The following is a 22438-nucleotide window of genomic DNA, read 5'->3' as shown; positions in this document are numbered from 1 at the left end:
GCGACTTAGCAGCAACAGCAGCAGCAGCAGCAGCAGCTGTGTATACGTATGTCAATGCTGTTCTGCCAATTTGTACCCTCCCCCCTTGCCTCACTGTGTCCATAAGTCCATTCTCTATGTCTGCATCTCTATTCCTGACCTGGAAATAGGTTCATCAGTACCATTTTTCTAGATTCTGTGTGTGTGTGTGTGTGTGTGTGTGTATACATGCACAAGCATGTAAGTACTCAGTTGTGTCCCATTCTTTTCAACCCCCATGGACTGTGGCCCACCATGCTCCTCTGTCCATGGGGTTTTCCAGGCAAGAATACTGGATTGGGTTGCAATTCTCTTCTCCAGGGGATCTTGCCAACCCAGGGATCAAACCCAAGTCTCTTGGGTGAGCTGCATAGTGTACCTGGGAAACCCAGATTCCATATGTGCTTGTTAATATATAATATCTGTTTTTCTCTTTCTGACTTAGTTCACTGTGTATATCAGGCTCTAGGTTTAGCTATCTCCGTTCAACTAACTCAAATTTGTTCCTTTTAATGGCTGAGTAATATTCCATTGTATATATGTACCACAACTTCTTTATCCATTCATCTATTAATAGACATCCAGATTACTTCCATGTCCTGACTGTTGTAAATGGTGCTGCAGTGAACATTGGTGTACATGTGTCTTTTTGCATTATGGTTCTCTTAGGGTATATGCTCAGTAGTGGCATTGCTGCATGATATGGTAGTTTTATTCCTAGTTTTTTAATGAATCTCCATACTGTTCTCCATAGAGGCTGTATCAGTTTACAGTCCCACCAACAGTGCAAGAGAGTTCCCTTTTCTTCACATCCCCTCCAGCATTTATTGTATAGATTTTTTCATGATGTCCATTCTGACTGGTGTAAGGTGATACCTCATTGTAGTTTTGATTTGCATTTCTCTCATAATAAGCAATGTTGAGCATCTTTTCATGTGTTTGTTGGCCATCTGTATGTCTTCTTTGGAAAAAAAATATTTGTTTAGGTCTTCCACCCATTTTTTGATTGGGTTGTTTGTTTTGCTGATATTGAGCTATATGAGCTTAAGCCAGCTCTTGTTGATATTTGGGTAAGATAAAAATTCAGATTTGACTCTTAGATTTAGCAGACAGCAGGTCATAGTTGACCTTAGTACAGCATTTTCAGTGGTGAAGGTGAAAGCTTGATTCCATTGGGTTAAAGAGAAAGGGAGGAGAGGAATTAGGAATTGATGTGTTTGGACCAATTTTTTGGTGAAGTTCTGTGATCAGAATGGAAAGGAATAGTGTGATAGCTAAAACAGAATTAGGGTTCTAAGAGGTGTTTTGTTTTGTTTGTGTTTCACTTAAAGGAAGAAAACGTTGAAATTGAAAGGCTCATGGAAAAGATCCAGGAGAATGGAAGAAATGAATGATATAGGAGAGCAGTGGAGGTCAATCTAGGAAGCAGTCCTAGAGTAGGCAAGCAAAGCTGGGATCCAGTGTACAAGTAGACCTGTTGGATCCATTAGGGGTGTGGATCCTTCACTCAGTGACCAGAGAGGTGGCACAGTATATCAAAGTATGTGGGTATATGCTGGTAAGTGGAGGATGTGGTGGTGGTAGCCATTGTAAGTTACCTGCTGCTTCTTTGTGTGTGTGTGTGTGTGTGTGTGTGTGTGTGTGTGTGTGTATGATAAACTGTAGAGAGCAAAATAATCTGCTGAGAGTTATTAAGAGGAAAGAGATATGGGAAATTTGAGAAGAATAGAGAAATTATGTACCTTTTTTTAAAAGCAAATAGTGTGGGACAAATTTTTAGCAAATTTTACGGGACCGGGAATATTTATCATAAACCTGAGCAGTGTGAGAGCTCCACTTGAGGATAGTGGTCATAATCAGAACATTTTTTTTTTTTCTCTAGCCATGTTCAGCCATGCCATTTCAAGTGTAGAGTGAGTAGAGAGTTAGATTAACTAGAGTTTTACCAAGGAAGTTAGGTGTAAGGAAAAAGAGATGTAAAAATGTTAAAGGAGTAGAGTTATATGTGAGGGCATCTTAATTATTCACTGTGTAACCTATGATGGGCAAAGGAAAAGGGAATATACAAGGCAGGGGAGGGACAGTAGTGAATTTTTAGATTCCTCATGGGCCTGAAGGCCTGAAGGATTGTTGCTAACAGTGAGTTAGCTGGAGCTAATGGAAGTGGTTGTCAGAAAGCAATATGTTAGAAAGTGAAAATGCAATTATGGAGAAATGACATTATTGGTAATGAAAAAGCCTAATCATGGTTGTGTGAGGTGGAGGTGAGCACAATAAAAGATCTTTGGAGAAAGGAAAGTCCAACTGATAGACCAGGATATTAGAATCTGTGGGATTGTTGAAATTATTAAGAATTATGACAAGGGTAGATTTGGAGAGAGTGATACTGAGCTAAAAGTTAAAATTTCCAAGAACTCATGGACTGGTAGAAGGAGTAATAAGGAGCAGTATTATGTGATAAAAGTTAACAGGATGTTTTGACCTGGGAGGCTTTAGGGAGGAGGAAGAATACCTGGGGAAGTTGTGCATAGCAAGGAGGACTCTGACTTTCTATCTAAGTGTGTTTTAATGTGGAACGTGAGAGGACCTCAGAGGAATCAGCATTTTCAGGGAAGAGCTGGGTTTTAGTTAGATTTAGAAGATAATGAAACATTTGGAGACAAAATTATTAGTGGTGTTGATCTGGATGGAGAGAGGTTTAGCTTTATTTAACTATATTAACAAGGTATGATTTTTGACATAGCCCTTCATAATCCAGGTATATTTAGGGATATTCTGGCATATGTGAAAAATGACATGCATAGAAAGGTATTTATTTCATTGTAGTATTGTTGTTAACAGTAAAAAAAAAAAAAAACTAGAAAGTAAATGTTCCTCATTAGACTTATTAAATAATTTATGATATACCCATATGTTGGAATTCTGTGCAACCATTGAGAAAAAAATGAGGTATCCCTAATATGTACTGATATGGCATGATTGACAAGATACTATTATATCATCCCATGTGTTTAAAAAAAAAAAAGACTGTGAATACCCATATGTTTGTTCACGTCTAGTAGGATGCACGACCTGTAACTATTGATTGTCTCTAGGGAGGCCAGTCAGGTGCTTATTTGGTAAAATTGGGAGGGAGACTTGCTTTTGTCTGTACACTTTTTGAACCACTGCCTATATATGTAGTTTTAAAAAATAAAATAAGTTTTAAGAAAAGCTTCAAGCCGGATTGTGACAAACCTTTCTTAATGGTTGAAGTTTGAATTTTATATGGTAGTAAGTGTTGGCGTGCTACAGTTCATGGCAGCAAAGAGTCAGAAATGACTTAGCCACTGAACAACAACATCAACAACAAAGTGATGATAATTATGTGAACAGAGCTGTGTTTTTGGAAATTTTCCCTAATAGCCATCCTTCAAATGGATTAGAAAAGATAAAAGTCAGGACCGGCAGACTTGTAAGGAGGCTGTTGCAGTAGCCCAGGTTTGTATTAATGCATATTTCTGCACATTTCTCAAATGTGTTTTGGTTCAACATCCTGGTTTTCCATCAGCTTGGTCAATGTTCAGCAGATAGCAGGCACACCCAGATGAATATTCTCATATGGGTGAGAATATCCAAGCATCGTACATTTTCTTCCAGTGAGTCTTAGTAATCATTGACTCTTGAATTCCTGTGTCATGTTTTGTTCCTATTGTTTGGCATTTGCTTATTTTAGTAATAAATGACCTTGCCCACTAATTACAAACCCTGCCAGGCTACTTTTTTCTGTGTTTGAATTGTTGTACAGGATGAATTATGATGTTATTACTACTACTGTCATATGTATGCCATGAGTAGATACCATTTTTATGTTATGATTATTGTTTATTTTGCCTTTGTATGTGTTTCTTATAGACTAACCCTTCTGTTCTCATTAAAATTAGACTTCTGCATAGTGATTGAGAGCACAGACTCTGAAACTTGATGACTTGGAATTTTCCAGTAAACCTTGAGCAAGTTACTTAACATTAGTATACCTCGGTTTCTTTATCTATGCAGTGGAGATGTGAAGATTAAATATATTTAATGTAAAGTGCTTAAAACAATGCTTGACACATAGTGAGTTTTTAGTATGTTATGGAAGTTTTTGCCAATACTGTTGATCGAGTTGAAAGTAAGTCACAGTTGAATATCCTCAGTTATCATTTACTTATCCTTTTTGTATTATGTAAAGCTCTACTCTTCTGTTTTCATTAAAAAAAAAAAAAAAAAAAAAGGCCATTTCTGAACCTTTCTTTGTTTCCTTGAATTTATAGCAGCCCCTGTCTCCTGGGGCAAACTAACATGGTAATGAATTGGACCTTTAACAATTTTGTTTACTTTACATTTTCTTTTGATAAATTGGATTCTGTTGTTCAGGGATGTTAATCCACCTTGTTCACTAATACATTTTATAATTACAAAAAAAATATGACAGACAGTGGGAACCCTGACAAAATTCCCCTCTTGAGATACTGATGTGTTGACATTGCTCTGTGCTACTCTGAACTAGATGTGTGCATTAATCAGGTGTCCTGTGTGGTCTGTTGCCTTGATGCTTCATCACTTGACTGATGGCCCTTTTGACAAAGAATATAGCCAGTTTCAAACAGCTGAGTTTCATTTTACAGCTGCTTAAATAAATCACTTTTAAAAACAGTTGAAACGTTCCAAGTGTGAAAGAAAAATGCAGTTTATTTTCATGTAAATCCCCATTCAGATGATTTTTCAACGTTTATTTTTTAAATTTAAAAAATTCTGTGAAACTGAATTTGTTTTATTGCAATTAACTTTCATAAACTACTCATTTTATTACTGGTGATAGCGGATAGCAGAAATGAATTTTGTATCACAAGACTTCTTGCAGTTCTTTTTTGAATTTAATTGCACCATCAAGTGTGTTTTAATTTGTTTACCTTTTATTTTGTTTTTATTTCAGCCTAACTAGTCATTGTTTATTACTTTTGTTTGTTTTATCAGATTTCAAAAATTAAGGCAGCTGAAATATTGTATTGTGAAATGAGAGACCATCTATTTTGAATTAGCTCTGAAAAGCTCTCTGTCTGAAAACTACATTATTCTTTTGAGTTATTCCATGATTGGTTTCTAGAGTCTGACTTTGTTTGTCTTTGGGAACAGATATGATTAAATCTGTTTGAAATTGGGAACAAATGACTCATGTTTGGAACTACTTAAATTCTGAGTCTTAATTATATGAAAGTGCTTGCATTTTTTTTTAAGGTAGCTGTTTTTCTTCCTTTCCCTTTTAATCAGAAATAATGCTGTTCTTTATATTTTTTGATCAGTATTTCTATTAAAATCTTGTTTTTAAACTAGAGCCTCTATATCTTAGAATATTAAAATAAAGATACTATCTAGGTCCTTGTTATACTAATGTATTAAGAAGAAAACATAACCAGAATGTAAGAAAACAATAGCAGTAAAGTCAAAACAAAAAGTTAATAATGAGATGAAACTTTTATTAACAAAAAGTTAACAACTTTTATACAAAACAAAATGTATAAGAGTTAATAATGATCTGATATAGCTAAAAAATAACCTTTGTTGAAAAAAGAGAGCTGGGTCGAATGACAGGGTAGCAGCAGAGGAAATAGATTTAATTACTTGTTTATATCATCAAATCCATTCTTTTGACAGTATTTTAATTTATGTGCCAGTTTTCTTCCTGTAGTGTCTTTAATAAGTTAGTGTTTAAACTTTTTTATATTAAAAACAAATAGTTCTGGAAGTAGTGTGTTAACTTTTACTAGTACAACCTTTGGAATATTTTTGATGTACTAGCCATGTGTTTTTGTAGATGAAGAAAAAATATTTAGAGATAATATATCTGGTTTTCCCTTGACTTCTCAGCCATAACAAAATTTCCTAAGTTAAGGATAGAATTTCAGTTCCGATAACTCTGTCTTTTACCAGACACAGTAATATTCTCCTTCAGTGGTGTGAGGTTGTGAGTATAAATTGAATTGGGATAGATGAATAGTTGCCATTGATACAGTTATATTGCATTAGGGTCCACAGGGCAGATAACATTAGCTGAGACAGCAGTTAGGTTGAAATGGTTGTGCAAGTCAGTTTATTGCTTTGCTACATAGTCATACTGTATTGAAGGGAACATTTGCTGAATTTTGCAATGAAAGTGAAGTCGCTCAGTCGTGCCCGACTCTTTGCGACCCCATGGACAGTAGCCTGCACCAAGCTCCTCCGTCCATGGGATTTTCCAGGCAAGAGTACTGGAGTGGGTTGCCATGTCCTTCTCCAGGGAATCTTCCCGACCCAGGGATCGAACCCAGGTCTCCTGCATTGTAGACAGATGCTTTACCGTCTGAGCCGCAATAGTCAATGACATTTCATGAAATGTCTTTAAAAATTGCATAAAATTGAGCAAGGATTTAAAGTTGTAATGAAAAGTGAGCATCTCAACATGTATTTTTATGGGAACTATTCTTGATGTGTACTTATTTTCCTTATTCGTTGTCAGCTTAGCAAAGCTTCTTACTATATTGTTAATTAACCATATACTTTTTGGTGAAAAGATGTCACAGTTAATCTATAAAGAAAAATATGTCATGTAGTTATTTGTATGCCCTTGGTGAATGCTTAAAATATGCAGAGCACTACCATATCATTTTAGCCACTTATAAGATGCTTTGGGCAAGTTACTCAACTCCAGTCCTTAGTTTTCTCATATATAAAATGTGGATACCTCTTTCATAGGGTTATTATGAGAATTTAATGAGTTAGTTTGTGTAGTGGTTATAGTGAGTGAGTGATCAATGAATATTATCTATTATTGGTATTATTATGTAATTAGTTAAAGATCAATAATTCTTATGTATTCTCTAACTTTATGACTGAGCTTCTAGAAAGGATATTTAACTCTTTGAGAAATAATGTGTGTGATGATTCATTTTACTCTTAATTCCATTAGGTTACTTAACATTCTTGTTGATTATATAACAACTTAGTTATGGTCCTTAAAGATGAATAAAACCTTGTGTTGTGCTTTGGAGTTACTTATTTTGAAACTTGTATAAAAAGTCAGTAAGAGAGAGGTGAATTCTCTTAAGTAACTTGAAAAGAAGGAAAAATTTTTACTTAAGTTTTCCTCTGTTTGTTTGTGGTTCATAAGTCAGAGTGATCATATTAGATTGGAAGGTGAGAAATGATTGGAGGAAACATAATGATTATTTAATGATTCCATTCATATGTATATTTTATCCTTTATTGTTATACCTTCTTAATTGTGTCATAATTCAGCTTGTGTACTCATTAATTTATTAAAATAACATTAAATATTGTGAAATTCTGTCATCTACACAGAATGGTAGGTAGAGAAAAAGCTAAAATTAAGGAAAAGGCTTATTGACTCTTCTCTTTTGATGTATTTTTAATATACCAAACCATTAAATCTTCCCTCACTACTTTTACAGTGTAGCTTGTTAGCCTTGACAGTTTGGTATGTTGTAATATGGTTACTAAAGATGAATTGAAAATCATGTCAAGTTTCTACGAACCAAAAAACCATCTGTGGCTCAGAATTGTATAGCTATGCAGTTCTCTGCCACTCTTAATTTTACATGTCTTAATACAGTTTGAAGGCATTTCAAGTAGATCTAGTATCATTGTAGATAGAATCACTTTAGAAATCGGGGAGGAAAAAAAACAAATTTGAAATGTTGTCATCGTAACATCACAAGGATAGGTAAATAGTCTTACTGACCCAAGTATGTACTTCGTTCCTTAGTATTGAATTTGACCGGGATTGTGACTACTTTGCAATTGCTGGGGTTACAAAAAAGATCAAAGTCTATGAATATGGCACAGTCATTCAGGATGCGGTGGATATTCATTACCCTGAAAATGAAATGACCTGCAATTCCAAAATCAGGTATTTACATTATTTACTTGGCATAATGTAGTGTGTATGTAGCAGTATTTGTGATTAGTATGTTTGTTATTTTTACCTTTTCATGTGACATCTTATTCGTTCGTGATAAACATTATTAATTATATATAGAAGATACATCAGAATATCTTTTTTTATAGATATTGATCACTTTTTCCCTGTGGGGGTTAGTAGTTTTTCTATTTTTCTATTTGCCAAATGAAAATCTTCTTTCATTTAATCAAATAAATGTCTCTACTGTAGATGACGTTTCATGGATTACTATATGCCCAGTGAATAGTATCTCAAAGTCTGGAATTTTTCCTCTAGCATGCACATATCTCTAACTATTATAATTGTTTATAATTTTAAGAATTCTTTTCACAAGAATGGTATGTGTCTTTTTGTGAGGGCATAATGTTTAAGTTTCATGTATTAAGGGTTAGAGTTTATAACGAGTGCTTTTTAAACCTGGAATACTGTTCAAACTGCAGAAACTAGACCCAACTTCTGATCTGCCTCCACAAAATCTAAAAGGAATGCTAGAATCTTCATGTTTAAAACAAACTTCCTAAGCTATTTTCATAGGCACTGGCTTCAAAGGGAGTGACATCAAGAAACTAATAGTAAATTTGTTTAAAACTTTGAACATTTTCTAGTCATTCTTATCCTTTTTTATTTGGATAAATGACACATATAATATATATGGTCACTTTAATAATGTTAATAATATAGCAAGTACTGTAGTCTTTATTTGTATAACTTTCTTTTCTGTTTCCTAATTCATATAAAAATGGTAGACTGATCTAACTGGTGCTCATCATTGAGAATGTGTAATGGTTATCTACTTAGTTTATATACTTTATTCCTAAGTGAAAAGAATGCAGCATGAGTGAGACATAATTTTATTGAATTCTTCAGTGGCAGGCATTATCATAAGTTCTGTGTCTTATGCAGACCATCATTACCCTGTTTTATACACAAGAAAGCTGAAGCACAGAAAGGGTTCATTAACTTGTTGATGGTTGTACAGCTCATCTCTGGAGTAGCCAAGATTCAAACAGAATCTTGCTCTTAACCGTATCATGCTACTAATTTGTAAAATAGAGGTTCTAATAGTAATACCTATTTCATAGGATTATACTTTAAATAAATCCACATGATGCACTCAGCACAATACTTGACCCATATCAAGAATTCATAATAAATGTTACCATAATGAAAATATGGATTAGAGGGTTTACCTTGTCTGTCTTGACAGATATAAAGCAATATGGTAGTATTTTATGCACCTTGGAATAAAGAGAAGGAAACTGTTCAAATCTGGAAACAATGGACTTGGGGCTGAAAGGGTCAATATGTAAGCTTCCCTGAAACCCATTTGAAGCACACCAGTTGTGAAAGTGAACTGAATTACCCAAAGCCACAACTAGTAAGTTGCAGATCTGGAATTTAAGCTCAGGTCTGACTAAATCCAAGGCTCTTGACTGTTCCATGTAATTTCTCCCAGAAATTCTAATAAGTACATCTAAAGTTGCAAATAATCTCTTCAAACCCTAAAATGTAGCACGAGTACAGCTAGAAGACAGCAAAAAGGCTTTGTGTTCAAGTGCTTGGAAATCACCTAGGCCAGCCGCTTTGCTTTCTGAGTGACTTTTTTCTTTACTATATATTAGCTTTACTGTATGTGTGATGCACATATATGTCTAACCAAAAGCATATATTTTGAGATGTTGCATTCTCAATGTTGGAACATTTGATAACAGCCAAAACCATAAATGTTAGAAGTTTAATTCTGTTAAATGCATTTTATTGAAATTTGAGTCATACACTTACATTAGTCAACATTTGCCTGTAAACACAGAGACTCAATTCAGTCTAGTTTACTGGCTTATATGATCTGACACAACTGGATGTAGGGGCCTGAAGGGTCTGATTTGGTCTCTGCCGTGACATATGTGTGCCCCCCTGGCCTCTGTTATCTCCACCTACAGTATCGACACATGTATTCCTCATGTGTCAAGGATGGCCAGTAGCAACTTTAGGCACACCATATCTGTCTTCTAGCTGGTGATGAGAGTGAAGAGTGGTTATGGTTTGTAACTGGGTAGTTTCAATTGAAAAATCTGGGAATTATTTGATGCCTTCTTCCTTGATGGATTGTGGGCAGAATAATTATTGTGAACTCATGTAGACCATTTTGAAAGGGTTCTAATCTTTCTGAACACATCCAAATTCTTTGTATCCATTGCTGTTTATTTTTATGTAAAATAAGGCTTAACTTAATATCCCTTTCTTTCAGCTGTATCAGTTGGAGTAGTTATCATAAGAATCTATTAGCCAGCAGTGATTATGAAGGCACCGTCATCCTATGGGATGGATTCACAGGACAGAGGTCAAAGGTCTATCAGGTAAATAAGAATACTACTTACCTGTTGTTGTTGTTACTGTTCAGTCGCTCAGTTGTATCCAACTCTTTGCAATCCCATGGACTGCAGCACACCAGATTCCCTGTCCATCACTATCTCCAGAGTTTGTTCAAAGTCCTGTCCATTGAGTCGATGATGACATCCAACAATCTTATCCTCTGTCATCCTGTTTTCCTTTTGCCCTCAATCTTTCCCAGCATCAGGGTCTTTTCCAGTGACTCTTTGCATCAGGTGGCCAAAATATTGGAGCTTGTTGCAAGAATCACATTTGTACTTTTTAATAATTATAGAGCTTCATGCATTTTATAATTACAAATTTAAAATCATTATTTAGCATTTCCTCAGTTCCTCAGTTCAGCCGCTCTTTGCGACCCCATGGACTACAGCATGCCAGGCTTCCCTGTCCATCACCAACTCCCAGAGCTTGCTCAAACTCATGTCCATCTAGTCAGGAATGCCATCCAACGTCTACCTATGTAATTCCAGTAATGCTTTTCTGATGCATCTCTTCAGACTCTTTGCAGTAGGATATATCAAATAAATTTCCAAAAGTGGTAATTTTATAAATGTATATTTAAAAAGTTTATGAGCTACTTTGCATCTCCTTTATTTTCATAGCCAGTTCTTTCTCCCTCCCACCATAGTGATAAATTGGTATCAACTATGTTTATTTGTTTTGCTTTATTTAAGATCTATATTCTGAGACTACTTTGTCTTCCTTCTACATCTAGGAGCATGAGAAGAGATGTTGGAGTGTTGACTTTAATTTGATGGATCCTAAACTCTTGGCTTCAGGTTCTGATGATGCAAAAGGTACTATTTGGGTCTCCTCCCCTGACTAATTCCTTTTAAAACCTAACAGAAATACAGATATTTATTGAAACCCACAGTGATCCTTTGCGATTACTGATTATTCTAAAAATAGTCTAATAAGCACAAAAACCTGTATTTCTTGGAGTGAAAGAAAAATGAATATTCTGCATCTTCATTATAATAATTTTTATGAATTCATGCCACACTGTGATGTATTTATAACCAGTTTCTTTATATATACTGTGAAATGAACTTTTTTGTTGAAATATTTAGACATCACTGCATTCTGAATTGTATTAAATTCTGAGTGTATACCACAATCTTTTAATGAAGTTCATCATGTTTCAAGGCAGAAATTCTATATTTCTTTCTGCCAATTTAATTGATCTTTCTATTTTTGTGTATGTATGTGTGTGTATATCTGTCTTTACTGTTCATTCTTTTCTGTTATTGTCTTGTTTTGGCCTGTTTCTTCTCAAGATTAGATTTATAAAGCCCTGTTAACAGATTTCTTTTATCTTGGCCCTTTCCTTCTTTTCATATGTAACTTGCAGACTAGTGAATACATAGGCAGGGGTAGTTCTATCGTTGAAAACTTTGTTTCACAATGATTGTTGTTTTTGTTGTTCAGTCTCTCAGTTGTGTCCGACTCTTTGCGACCCCTTGGACTGCAGCACACCAGGCTTCCCTGTGCTTCATCATCTCCTGGAGTTTGCCCAAACTCATGTCCATTGGGTTGGTGATGCCATCCAACCATCTCATTCACAGTTGTCCCCTTCTCCTCCTGCCTTCAATCTTTCCCAGTATCAGGGTCTTTTCTAATGAGTCTGCTCTTCACATCATGTGGCCCAAGTATTGGAGCTTCAGCTTCAGCATGAGTCCTTCCATTGAACATTCAGTACTCATTTCCTTTAGGATTGACTGGTTTGATCTTGCAGCCCAAGAGACTCTCAGGAGTCTTGTTTCAACACCACAGTTCAAAAGCATCAATTCTTCAGCTCTGCTTTCTTTGTGGTCCAACTCTCACATCCATAAACTACTACTGGAAAAACCATAGCTTTTACTAGACAGACCTTTGTTGGCAAAGTAATATCTCTGCTTTTTAATATGCTGTCTAAGTTTGTCATAGCTTTTCTTCTAGGGAGCAAGGGTCTTTTAATTTCATGGCTGCAGTCACCATCTGCAGTGATTTTGGGGTCCAAGAAAATAAAAATCTGTCACTGTTTGCATTGTTTACCCATCTATGACTGGATGCCATGATCTTTGTTTTAGGAGTGTTGAGTTTTAAGTCAGCTTTTTCACTCTCTTGTTTCACCTTCATTAAGAGACTCTTTAGTTCCTCTTCACTTTCTGCCATAAGGATGGTGTCACCTGCATATCTGAGGTTATTGGTATTTCTCCCCGCAATCTTGATTCCAGCTTGTGCTTCATCAAACCCAGCATTTCACATGATGTACTCTACATGTAAGTTAAATAAGCAGGGTGACAGTCTACAGCCTTGACATACTCCTTTCCCAGTTTGGAACCAATCCTTTGTTCTATGTCCGGTTTTAACTGTTGCTTCTTGACCTGCATACAGGTTTCTCAGAAGGCAGATGAGATGGTCTGGTATTCCCATTTGTTTAAGAATTTTCCATGGTTTGCTCTGATCTACACAGTCAAAGGCTTTAGCATAGTCAGTGAAGCAGAAGTAGATGTTTTTCTGCAATTCTCTTGCTTTTTCTGTGATCCAGCAGTGTTGGCAATTTGATCTCTGGTTCCTCTGCCTTTTCTAAATCCAGCTTGAACATTTCAGAATTCTCAGTTCAGGTACTATTGAAGCCTAGCATGGAGAATTTTGAGCATTACTTTTGCTAGCATGTGAAATGAGTGCAATTGTGCACTAGTTTGCATGATAGAGCTGTCCTATTTTGTAAAAGAGAAATGACGTGACTCGACTGCCCTCCAGAAAGTTTTGGATCAAAGAGAGGTAGCAAGTTGTTTATGCACAGTATATATGGATTGTAACATTTTCCTTCATGATTGCTATAAGAAGTTATCTTTGAATTTCTAAAATAGAGCATTGTGTTATAATTGATTTTTTTTTAATGTTGTAATACAGAGCTTCACTAATCAATGTTAAATACTTTTTAAAAATAATGTAATGGGGCAGCCTTTATTGAGAGTACTTGTGTTTTTGGAAGATTAATATTTGTTCAAAGGTGGTGACTGGCTAGTTTCCTCAGGAAAATATAAGTAATTTTAGCAGAACAATTTTAATTAGGAAGAGATTTTTTTTTTAATTATTGATTTTAAATTGTTTTAAAATACACATATAATTAACCATTTTAAGTATACTATTCAGTGGCATTAATTATCTTCAATTTGTCTTCATTATTGTCAATCTGTAGAACTTTTTTCATATTGCAAACCTGAAACTCTGTTTCAGAAACTCTTTCTGTTTTACTGAAGCAGTAACTCCTCATTCCCCCTTCACCAGCTCCTGGCAGTCTCCCTTCTCCTTTCCCTCTCTGTGAAATTTACTAGCACTCTTCAGTGTCATATATGAGCATTTGTCCTTTGTGACTGTTGTATTTCACTCAGCATAATGTCTTCTAGAATTTTCCATGCTGTAGCTTATGTTAGAATTTCCATCTTTAATAAGACTGAAAAATAATCTGTTGTATAGATATATCACATTTTGTTTCATTTGTTGATTGGTGGATGGATCTTGGGTTGCTTCCACTTTTGGGGTATTATAAATAACGTTGCTATGAACATGAATGGCAAAATATCTCTTCATATCCCTGTATTAAGTTCTTCTGGGCATATTCTCAGAAATGAAATTACTGGGTCATATGATATATACTTAATTTTTTTAGAAACTGCCATTCTGTTTCCCAAAATGGCTACACCATTTTATATCCCCACCAATAGCACCCAACTATTTCTGTTTCTCCACTTCCTTGCCAATACCTGTTCTTCCCCCTCTTTTTTAAAAATGATTTTAATGGATGTGAAGTGATACTTTTGTGGTTTTGTTTTGCTTTCATTTCTTCAATGATAGTGATGTCAAGCATTTTTTCATGTGCTTATTGGCTATTTGTATATCTTCTGAGAAAGTGAAAGTGAAGTCATGTCCAACTCTTTGCGACCCCATGGACTGCAGCCTGCCAGGCTCCTCTGTCCATGGGATTTTCCAGGCAACAATACTGGAGTGGGCTGCCATTTCCTTCTCCTGGGGATCTTCCCAACCCAGGGATCAAACCGGGTCTCCCACATTGTAGGCAGATGCTTTTATCGTCTGAGCCACCAGGGAAGAAAAGTTTATTGAAGCCCTGTGCCCATTTTGATTGTATTTTTTTCTCACTGCTATTGAATTTCAAGCATACTCTCAGTATCTTAGATATTAATTCCTTATCAGATATATTATTTGTTGATAGTGTGCTTTGATCCACACAGCTTTTTCATATTGATGAAATGCAGATTGCCTATTTTTTCTTTTATTGCCTATGCTTTTCGCATCATGTTCAAAAGGCACTGCTGAATCCAATGCAATAAAGCTTTTTCTTTAATGGTTTTACAGTTTTAGCTCTGACATTTGTGGCCTTGATCCATTTGGGGTTAACTTTTGTATAAGGTATAAAGTAATGGTCTGACTTCATCCAGTCTTCCCAACACCACTTGTTGAAAAGATTATCCTTTCCCCATTGAAAGATCTTAGCACCTTTGTTAAAAATCCTTTGATCATATCTGTGAGCGTTTATTTTTGAACTTTCTTCTCTCCCATTGTTTGTCTTTATGCCACTGCCACACTGTTTTGATTACTGTAGCTTTGTGTTGAAGTTGGGAAGTGAGTCTTCCATTATTTTTTCTTCTTTTTCAAGATTGTTTTGGCTATTTTAGGCCTACTGAGATTCCATATGAATTTTAGAATGAGTTTTATTCTATTTCTGCAAAAAACTTCATTGAGATTTTGTTAAGGATTGCCTTGAGGCTTGTCAATTTAGTCTTTTTAAATGAGCTTTTGGTTTCATTGATTTTCTCTATTGACTTTCTGATTTTAACTTACTGATTTTTCTTCAGATTTGTATTACTTCTCTTCTGCTTACTTTGGATTTAATTTGCTCTTCTCTTTCTAGTTTCCTTAATTGGAAGATTATTGATTTTAGATCATTTTTCTTGCTAATATATGCATTCAGTGCTATAGATTTTCCTCTGAGTGATGCATCCCACAGATTTCTTTTTTAAATTATATTTTCATTCTCATTTAGTTCAAAATATTCTTAATTTTTGCTTTAGATTTCTTATTTGACTTATATATTACTTAGAAGTATGTTGTTTGATCTCCAAATATAATCCGTTGTAGTCTGAGCAATACATGGTTTCTTTTTTTTTTTTTTTTTTTTTTTTCTTGTTAAGGTGTTTTATGGCCCAGAGTGTGATCTGTCTTAATGAATTATCCTTGTGAGTTTGGGAAGAATGTGTATCCTACTGTTGTTAGATAAAGTAATATGTAGATATCAGTTATATCCCGTTTGATTTATTATTGAGTTCAACTACATTCTTACTGATTTTCTGCTTCCTGGATCTGTCCATTTCTGATACAGGAGTGTAACACTTTTTTGATTCTACATTGATCTTTGTATTTCTTCTTTTACTGTACCGCATTGTCTTGCTTTGTAGCTTAAGTCTTGGAATCATTTAGTGTGAGCCCTTCATCTTTATTCTTGAAAATTATTTTAGCTCTTCAGTTTCTCTGTTTTTCCACAAACATTTTAGGATCAAGTTACTAGTATCTATAGAAAATTCTGCTGGGATTTTGATTGAGATAGTGTTGACTTTAAAAGCTTCTCAGATGTCTCAGTGGTAAAGAATCCACCAGACAATGCAGGAGACACAGGTTCAATCCCTGGATCGGGAAGATTCCCTGGAAGAGGAAATGGCAACCCACTCCAGTATTCTTGCCTGGAAAATCCCATGGACAGAGAAGACTGACAGGCTACAGTCCATGAGATTGTAAAGAGTCGGACATGACTGAGCAACTGAGCACACACACATAACCAATTAACAATGTTGTGATAGTTTCAGGTGTACAGCAAAGGGACTCAGTCATACATACACATGTATCCATTCTTCCCCAAACTCCTGTCCATTCAGGCGGTCACATAACATTGAGCAGAGTTCCATATGCTATACTGTAGGCCCTTATTGGTTATCCATTTCAAATATAGCAGTATGTACATGTCCATCCCAAACTCCCTAAGTTTCCCTTCCTCCCAGCAATCGTAAGTTCATTCTCTAAGTCTGTGAGTCTCTTTCTGTTTCCCACATAAAATTTTAAAATCATGGAATTCTTAAGTGAAAGATAAAATAAGAACTGCTTCTAGGTACTTTAAGTGACATTTGTGTATATATCATATATACAATGTGATATATATATATATATATGTATGCACACACACACACACACACACATATATATATATATCATACATGTGAAAATGTGTGTGTCTGTGAAGTTCTCAAAAGTTTGATAGGTTGGAAGATAAGCCATTTAGTTTCCCTGCTCATACACGTACACACACACAACTTAAAGAATGCTAAAACAAATATACACGTGTTTCCAGACTGCTTTTTTTTTTAACCTGTCTTGTATGCTTTAGTTAAGAGATCATATTTTCTCTCATTATATATTATCTATGTTGTTTTCTGACTTTGAAACTAAGCTCTGTTGGTTTAAATATACTGTTTTATTGAACATTATTCATTTAGTTTGAATATTTTTGATCCTACTAAATCAAAATACTTAGATTACCATGAAAAGACAGCTGTAGCAGGAAGTTTGTAGAAGTATTGGCTAATGTATTGTTTATTTTCATTTTCATTGTTACTTATTCTTAGTGAAGCTATGGTCTACCAACCTGGATAACTCAGTGGCAAGCATTGAGGCGAAGGCTAATGTGTGCTGTGTTAAATTCAGTCCCTCTTCTAGATACCATTTGGCTTTCGGCTGTGCAGGTAAGAAATGAAAGATTTGTCTTCTTTTGGTGTCAGTTTTCATGACTAAGTTTAAAAAAACATTTTAAAAAGAATAACTTTCTTTGTAGGTTTAAACTTTGTTTTCATTATTGCACTCTAAATTAGAAGTATGTAGTATACCATTTTTACTCATTAATTGCTGTGCTTTAATTTTAGCATTGCATCTCCCATGTTTAATACATAAAGATGTGTTTGTTGATTATTTTTGTTTTTGTTCCTCTAAGTCTTTGCATACCTGGATTTATGCTTGTTTACAAATTTAGGTCATAATGATGCTTAAATATTGTATAGACACAGGAAACCTTTTGTTTTTAAATTAAAGGAAACCTACTATAAAACCTTGAACAGTTATTGAGTGCCTACTGTGTACAAAGCACCCTCTAGGGACAGTGAATAAGATAGATTAAATCTTATATTGTGGAGTACATGCTAACATAGTAAGTACTAAAAAAAGTCATACCAAAGAATTTTTTGATAAAAGTATTTTTCTTAACTAGGATGACCGAATGTCTGTGTTTGCCTGGGAAAGTCCTAGTTTATATTTGTCTTACCATTATATTAACTGTTAGGCCCTTCTTTCATTCTCAAAAGTGTTCTGGGTTGAATGGTTAATTATGTGATCACTCTACTCTTAATTCCTTTGTCTTCTTATCTAATTTCCTACCTTGAGTGTTTACTGAAACAGTGAACACTTGTATTTTAATTTTTGCTTTGCTAAATCTCCTTGATTCTTGATTCATTTTTTTTTTCTGCTTTTTATTTTATTTTTTTTTAATTTTATTTTATTTTAAAATTTTACATAATTGTATTAGTTTTGCCAAATATCAAAATGAATCCGCCACAGGTATACATGTGTTCCCCATCCTGAACCCTCCTCCCTCCTCCCTCCCCATTCCATCCCTCTGGGTCGTCCCAGTGCACCAGCCCCAAGCATCCAGTATCGTGCATCGAACCTGGACTGGCAACTCGTTTCATGCATGATATTTTACATGTTTCAATGCCATTCTCCCAAATCTTCCCACCCTCTCCCTCTCTCTCAGAGTCCATAAGACTGTTCTATACATCAGTGTCTCTTTTGCTGTCTCGTACACAGGGTTATTGTTACCATCTTTCTAAATTCCATATATATGCGTTAGTATACTGTATTGGTGTTTTTCTTTCTGGCTTACTTCACTCTGTATAATAGGCTCCAGTTTCATCCACCTCATTAGAACTGATTCAAATGTATTCTTTCTAATGGCTGAGTAATACTCCATTGTGTATATGTACCACTGCTTTCTTATCCATTCATCTGCTGATGGACATCTAGGTTGCTTCCATGTCCTGGCTATTATAAACAGTGCTGCGATGAACATTGGGGTACTCGTGTCTCTTTCCCTTCTGGTTTCCTCAGTGTGTATGCCCAGCAGTGGGATTGCTGGATCAAAAGGCAGGTCTATTTCCAGTTTTTTAAGGAATCTCCACACTGTTCTCCATAGTGGCTGTACTAGTTTGCATTCCCAACAACAGTGTAAGAGGGTTCCCTTTTCTCCACACCCTCTCCAGCATTTATTACTTGTAGACTTTTGGATCGCAGCCATTCTGACTGGTGTGAAATGGTACCTCATAGTGGTTTTGATTTGTATTTCTCTGATAATGAGTGATGTTGAGCATCTTTTCATGTGTTTGTTAGCCATCTGTATGTCTTCTTTGGAGAAATGTCTATTTAGTTCTTTGGCCCATTTTTTGATTGGGTCATTTATTTTTCTGGAGTTGAGCTGTAGGAGTTGCTTGTATATTCTCGAGATTAGTTGTTTGTCAGTTGCTTCATTTGCTATTATCTTCTCCCATTCTGAAGGCTGTCTTTTCACCTTGCTTATAGTTTCCTTTGATGTGCAGAAGCTTTTAAGGTTAATTAGGTCCCATTTGTTTATTTTTGCTTTGATTTCCAATATTCTGGGAGGTGGGTCATAGAGGATCCTGCTGTGATGTATGTCAGAGTGTTTTGCCTATGTTCTCCTCTAGGAGTTTTATAGTTTCTGGTCTTACGTTGAGATCTTTAATCCATTTTGAGTTTATTTTTGTGTATGGTGTTAGAAAGGGTTCTAGTTTCATTCTTTTACAAGTGGTTGACCAGTTTTCCCAGCACCACTTGTTAAAGAGATTGTCTTTAATCCATTGTATATTCTTGCCTCCTTTGTCAAAGATAAGGTGTCCATATGTGCGTGGATTTATATCTCTGGGCTTTCTATTTTGATCTATATTTCTGTCTTTGTGCCAGTACCATACTGTCTTGATAACTGTGGCTTTGTAGTAGAGCCTGAAGTCAGGTAGGTTGATTCCTCCAGTTCCATTCTTCTTCCTCAAGATCGCTTTGGCTATTCGAGGTTTTTTGTATTTCCATACAAATTGTGAAATTATTTGTTCTAGCTCTGTGAAGAATGCTGTTGGTAGCTTGATAGGGATTGCATTGAATCTATAGATTGCTTTGGGTAGTATACTCATTTTCACTATATTGATTCTTCCAATCCATGAACATGGTATATTTCTCCATCTGTTAGTGTCCTCTTTGATTTCTTTCACCAGTGTTTTATAGTTTTCTATATATAGGTCTTTAGTTTCTTTAGGTAGATATATTCCTAAGTATTTTATTCTTTCCGTTGCAATGGTGAATGGAATTGTTTCCTTAATTTCTCTTTCTGTTTTCTCATTATTAGTGTATAGGAATGCAAGGGATTTCTGTGTGTTGATTTTATATCCTGCAACTTTACTATAGTCATTGATTAGTTCTAGTAATTTTTTGGTGGAGTCTTTAGGGTTTTCTATGTCGAGGATCATGTCATCTGCAAACAGTGAGAGCTTTACTTCTTCTTTTCCAATTTGGATTCCTTTTATTTCTTTTTCTGCTCTGATTGCTGTGGCCAAAACTTCCAAAACTATGTTGAATAGTAATGGTGAAAGTGGGCACCCTTGTCTTGTTCCTGACTTTAGAGGAAATGCTTTCAATTTTTCACCATTGAGGATAATGTTTGCTGTGGGTTTGTCATATATAGCTTTTATTATGTTGAGGTATGTTCCTTCTATTCCTGCTTTCTGGAGAGTTTTTATCATAAATGGATGTTGAATTTTGTCAAAGCCTTTCTCTGCATCTATGGAGATAATCATATGGTTTTTATTTTTCAATTTGTTAATGTGGTGTATTACATTGATTGATTTGCAGATATTGAAGAATCCTTGCATCCCTGGGATAAAGCCCACTTGGTCATGGTGTATGATCTTTTTAATGTGTTGTTGGATTCTGATTGCTAGAATTTTGTTAAGGATTTTTGCATCTATGTTCATCAGTGATATTGGCCTGTAGTTTTCTTTTTTTGTGGGATCTTTGTCAGGTTTTGGTATTAGGGTGATGGTGGCCTCATAGAATGAGTTTGGAAGTTTACCATCCTCTGCAATTTTCTGGAAGGGTTTGAGCAGGATAGGTGTTAGCTCTTCTCTAAATTTTTGGTAGAATTCAGCTGTGAAGCCGTCTGGACTTGGGCTTTTGTTTGCTGGAAGATTTTTGATTACAGTTTCAATTTCCGTGCTTGTGATGGGTCTGTTAAGATTTTCTATTTCTTCCTGGTCGAGTTTTGGAAAGTTGTACTTTTCTAAGAATTTGTCCATTTCTTCCACGTTGTCCATTTTATTGGCATATAATTGTTGATAGTAGTCTCTTATGATCCTTTGTATTTCTGTGTTTGTTGTGATCTCTCCATTTTCATTTCTAATTTTATTGATTTGATTTTTCTCCCTTTGTTTCTTGATGAGTCTGGCTAATGGTTTGTCAATTTTATTTATCCTTTCAAAAAACCAGCTTTTGGTTTTGTTGATTTTTGCAAGTATGAAGGAGAAATCAAAAGCTTTTCAGACAAGCAAAAGCTGAGAGAATTCTGCACCACCAAACCAGCTCTCCAACAAATACTAAAGGATATTCTCTAGACAGGAAACAGTGTATAAATTCGAACCCAAAACAATAAAGTAAATGGCAACGGGATCATACTTACAAGTAATTACCTTAAACGTAAATGGGTTGAATGCCCCAACCAAAAGACAAAGACTGGCTGAATGGATACAAAAACAAGACCCCTACATATGTTGTCTACAAGAGACCCACCTCAAAACAGGGGACACATACAGACTGAAAGTGAAGGGCTGGAAAAAGATTTTCCATGCAAATAGGGACCAAAAGAAAGCAGGAGTAGCAATACTCATATCAGATAAAATAGACTTTAAAACAAAGACTGTGAAAAGAGACAAAGATGGTCACTACATAATGATCAAAGGATCAATCCAAGAAGAAGATATAACAATTATAAACATTTTTTTTTATTGATAATCTCAGTTAAAAAAATAAACATAATCTAGCACAATATCACAGAGAAGCCAATGGCACCCCACTCCAGTACTTTTGCCTGGAAAATCCCATGGACGTAGGAGCCTGGTAGGCTGCAGTCCATGGGGTCGCTACAGTTGGACACGACTGAGCAACTTCACTTTCACTTTTCACTTTCGTGCATCGCAGAAGGAAATGGCAACCCACTCCAGTGTTCTTGCCTGGAGAATCCCAGGGACAGGGAAGCCTGGTGGGCTGCCGTCTGTGGGGTAGCACAGAGTTGGACACGACTGAAGCGACTTAGCAGCAGCACCATATCATGAACACAGTAATTACTTTTTTAAAAGGTAAATTTAAATCTTAATTTGTCATTACATCTTTTCCTTATTCCAACTTACTGTGTATTTCACTTGGATACTAACATACTTTCATAGTTAAATTCCAGGAGAACATGTATACGTGGGTAGAATTCCTTTTCATTAGCAGATACATTTCCCCCCCAGTATGCTGCTCTTTTCCATTGGGAACTAGTATTCTCTATTTAAATCCTTCTTTTTCACTGACTAGAAATGTTACTTTGGGCAAGTTGATTAAATTCTCTCCCCAAGTTCCTTATCCTTAAAATAGAAATACATCTTTTGGGACTCTTATGAGGATTATGAAAGGAAGATGCTATTTGTAAAGCTCTTAGAATATGATGCTCAATAATTGCTAAGGTATTTTCATTAATTAATACTTATCAGTCATTTAGATAAAGTAGTTTTTTGAGTTTTTTAATGTTATAAACACACTATTAGTCATCATTTTTAATAGAAAAATGATGATCATATTTATAATCAATATAAAATATGTACAAATGCCAGACATGAGCATCTTTAAAAT

General features: G+C 35.3%; 1 protein-coding gene across 6 annotated transcripts in view; it reads left to right on the top strand.

The window, feature by feature from the left end:
- The window catches only part of COP1 (COP1 E3 ubiquitin ligase), a 236665-nt gene that overhangs the window by 132138 nt on the left and 82089 nt on the right, over positions 1-22438 (top strand). For all 6 annotated transcript variants that reach the window (XM_055582740.1, XM_055582738.1, XM_055582739.1 and 3 more), the window contains 4 exons: positions 7802-7945; positions 10245-10353; positions 11103-11184; positions 17068-17184. In XM_055582740.1, the coding sequence (XP_055438715.1) occupies positions 7802-7945; positions 10245-10353; positions 11103-11184; positions 17068-17184 (452 nt within the window). The remainder of the gene's footprint in view (positions 1-7801; positions 7946-10244; positions 10354-11102; positions 11185-17067; positions 17185-22438) is intronic.

Source organism: Bubalus kerabau, chromosome 5 (assembly GCF_029407905.1).
Source record: "Bubalus kerabau isolate K-KA32 ecotype Philippines breed swamp buffalo chromosome 5, PCC_UOA_SB_1v2, whole genome shotgun sequence".
Classification (NCBI taxonomy): domain Eukaryota; kingdom Metazoa; phylum Chordata; class Mammalia; order Artiodactyla; family Bovidae; genus Bubalus; species Bubalus kerabau.
Note: the sequence above shows the minus strand (reverse complement) of the source record. Positions and strands in the feature narration are given on the sequence as shown.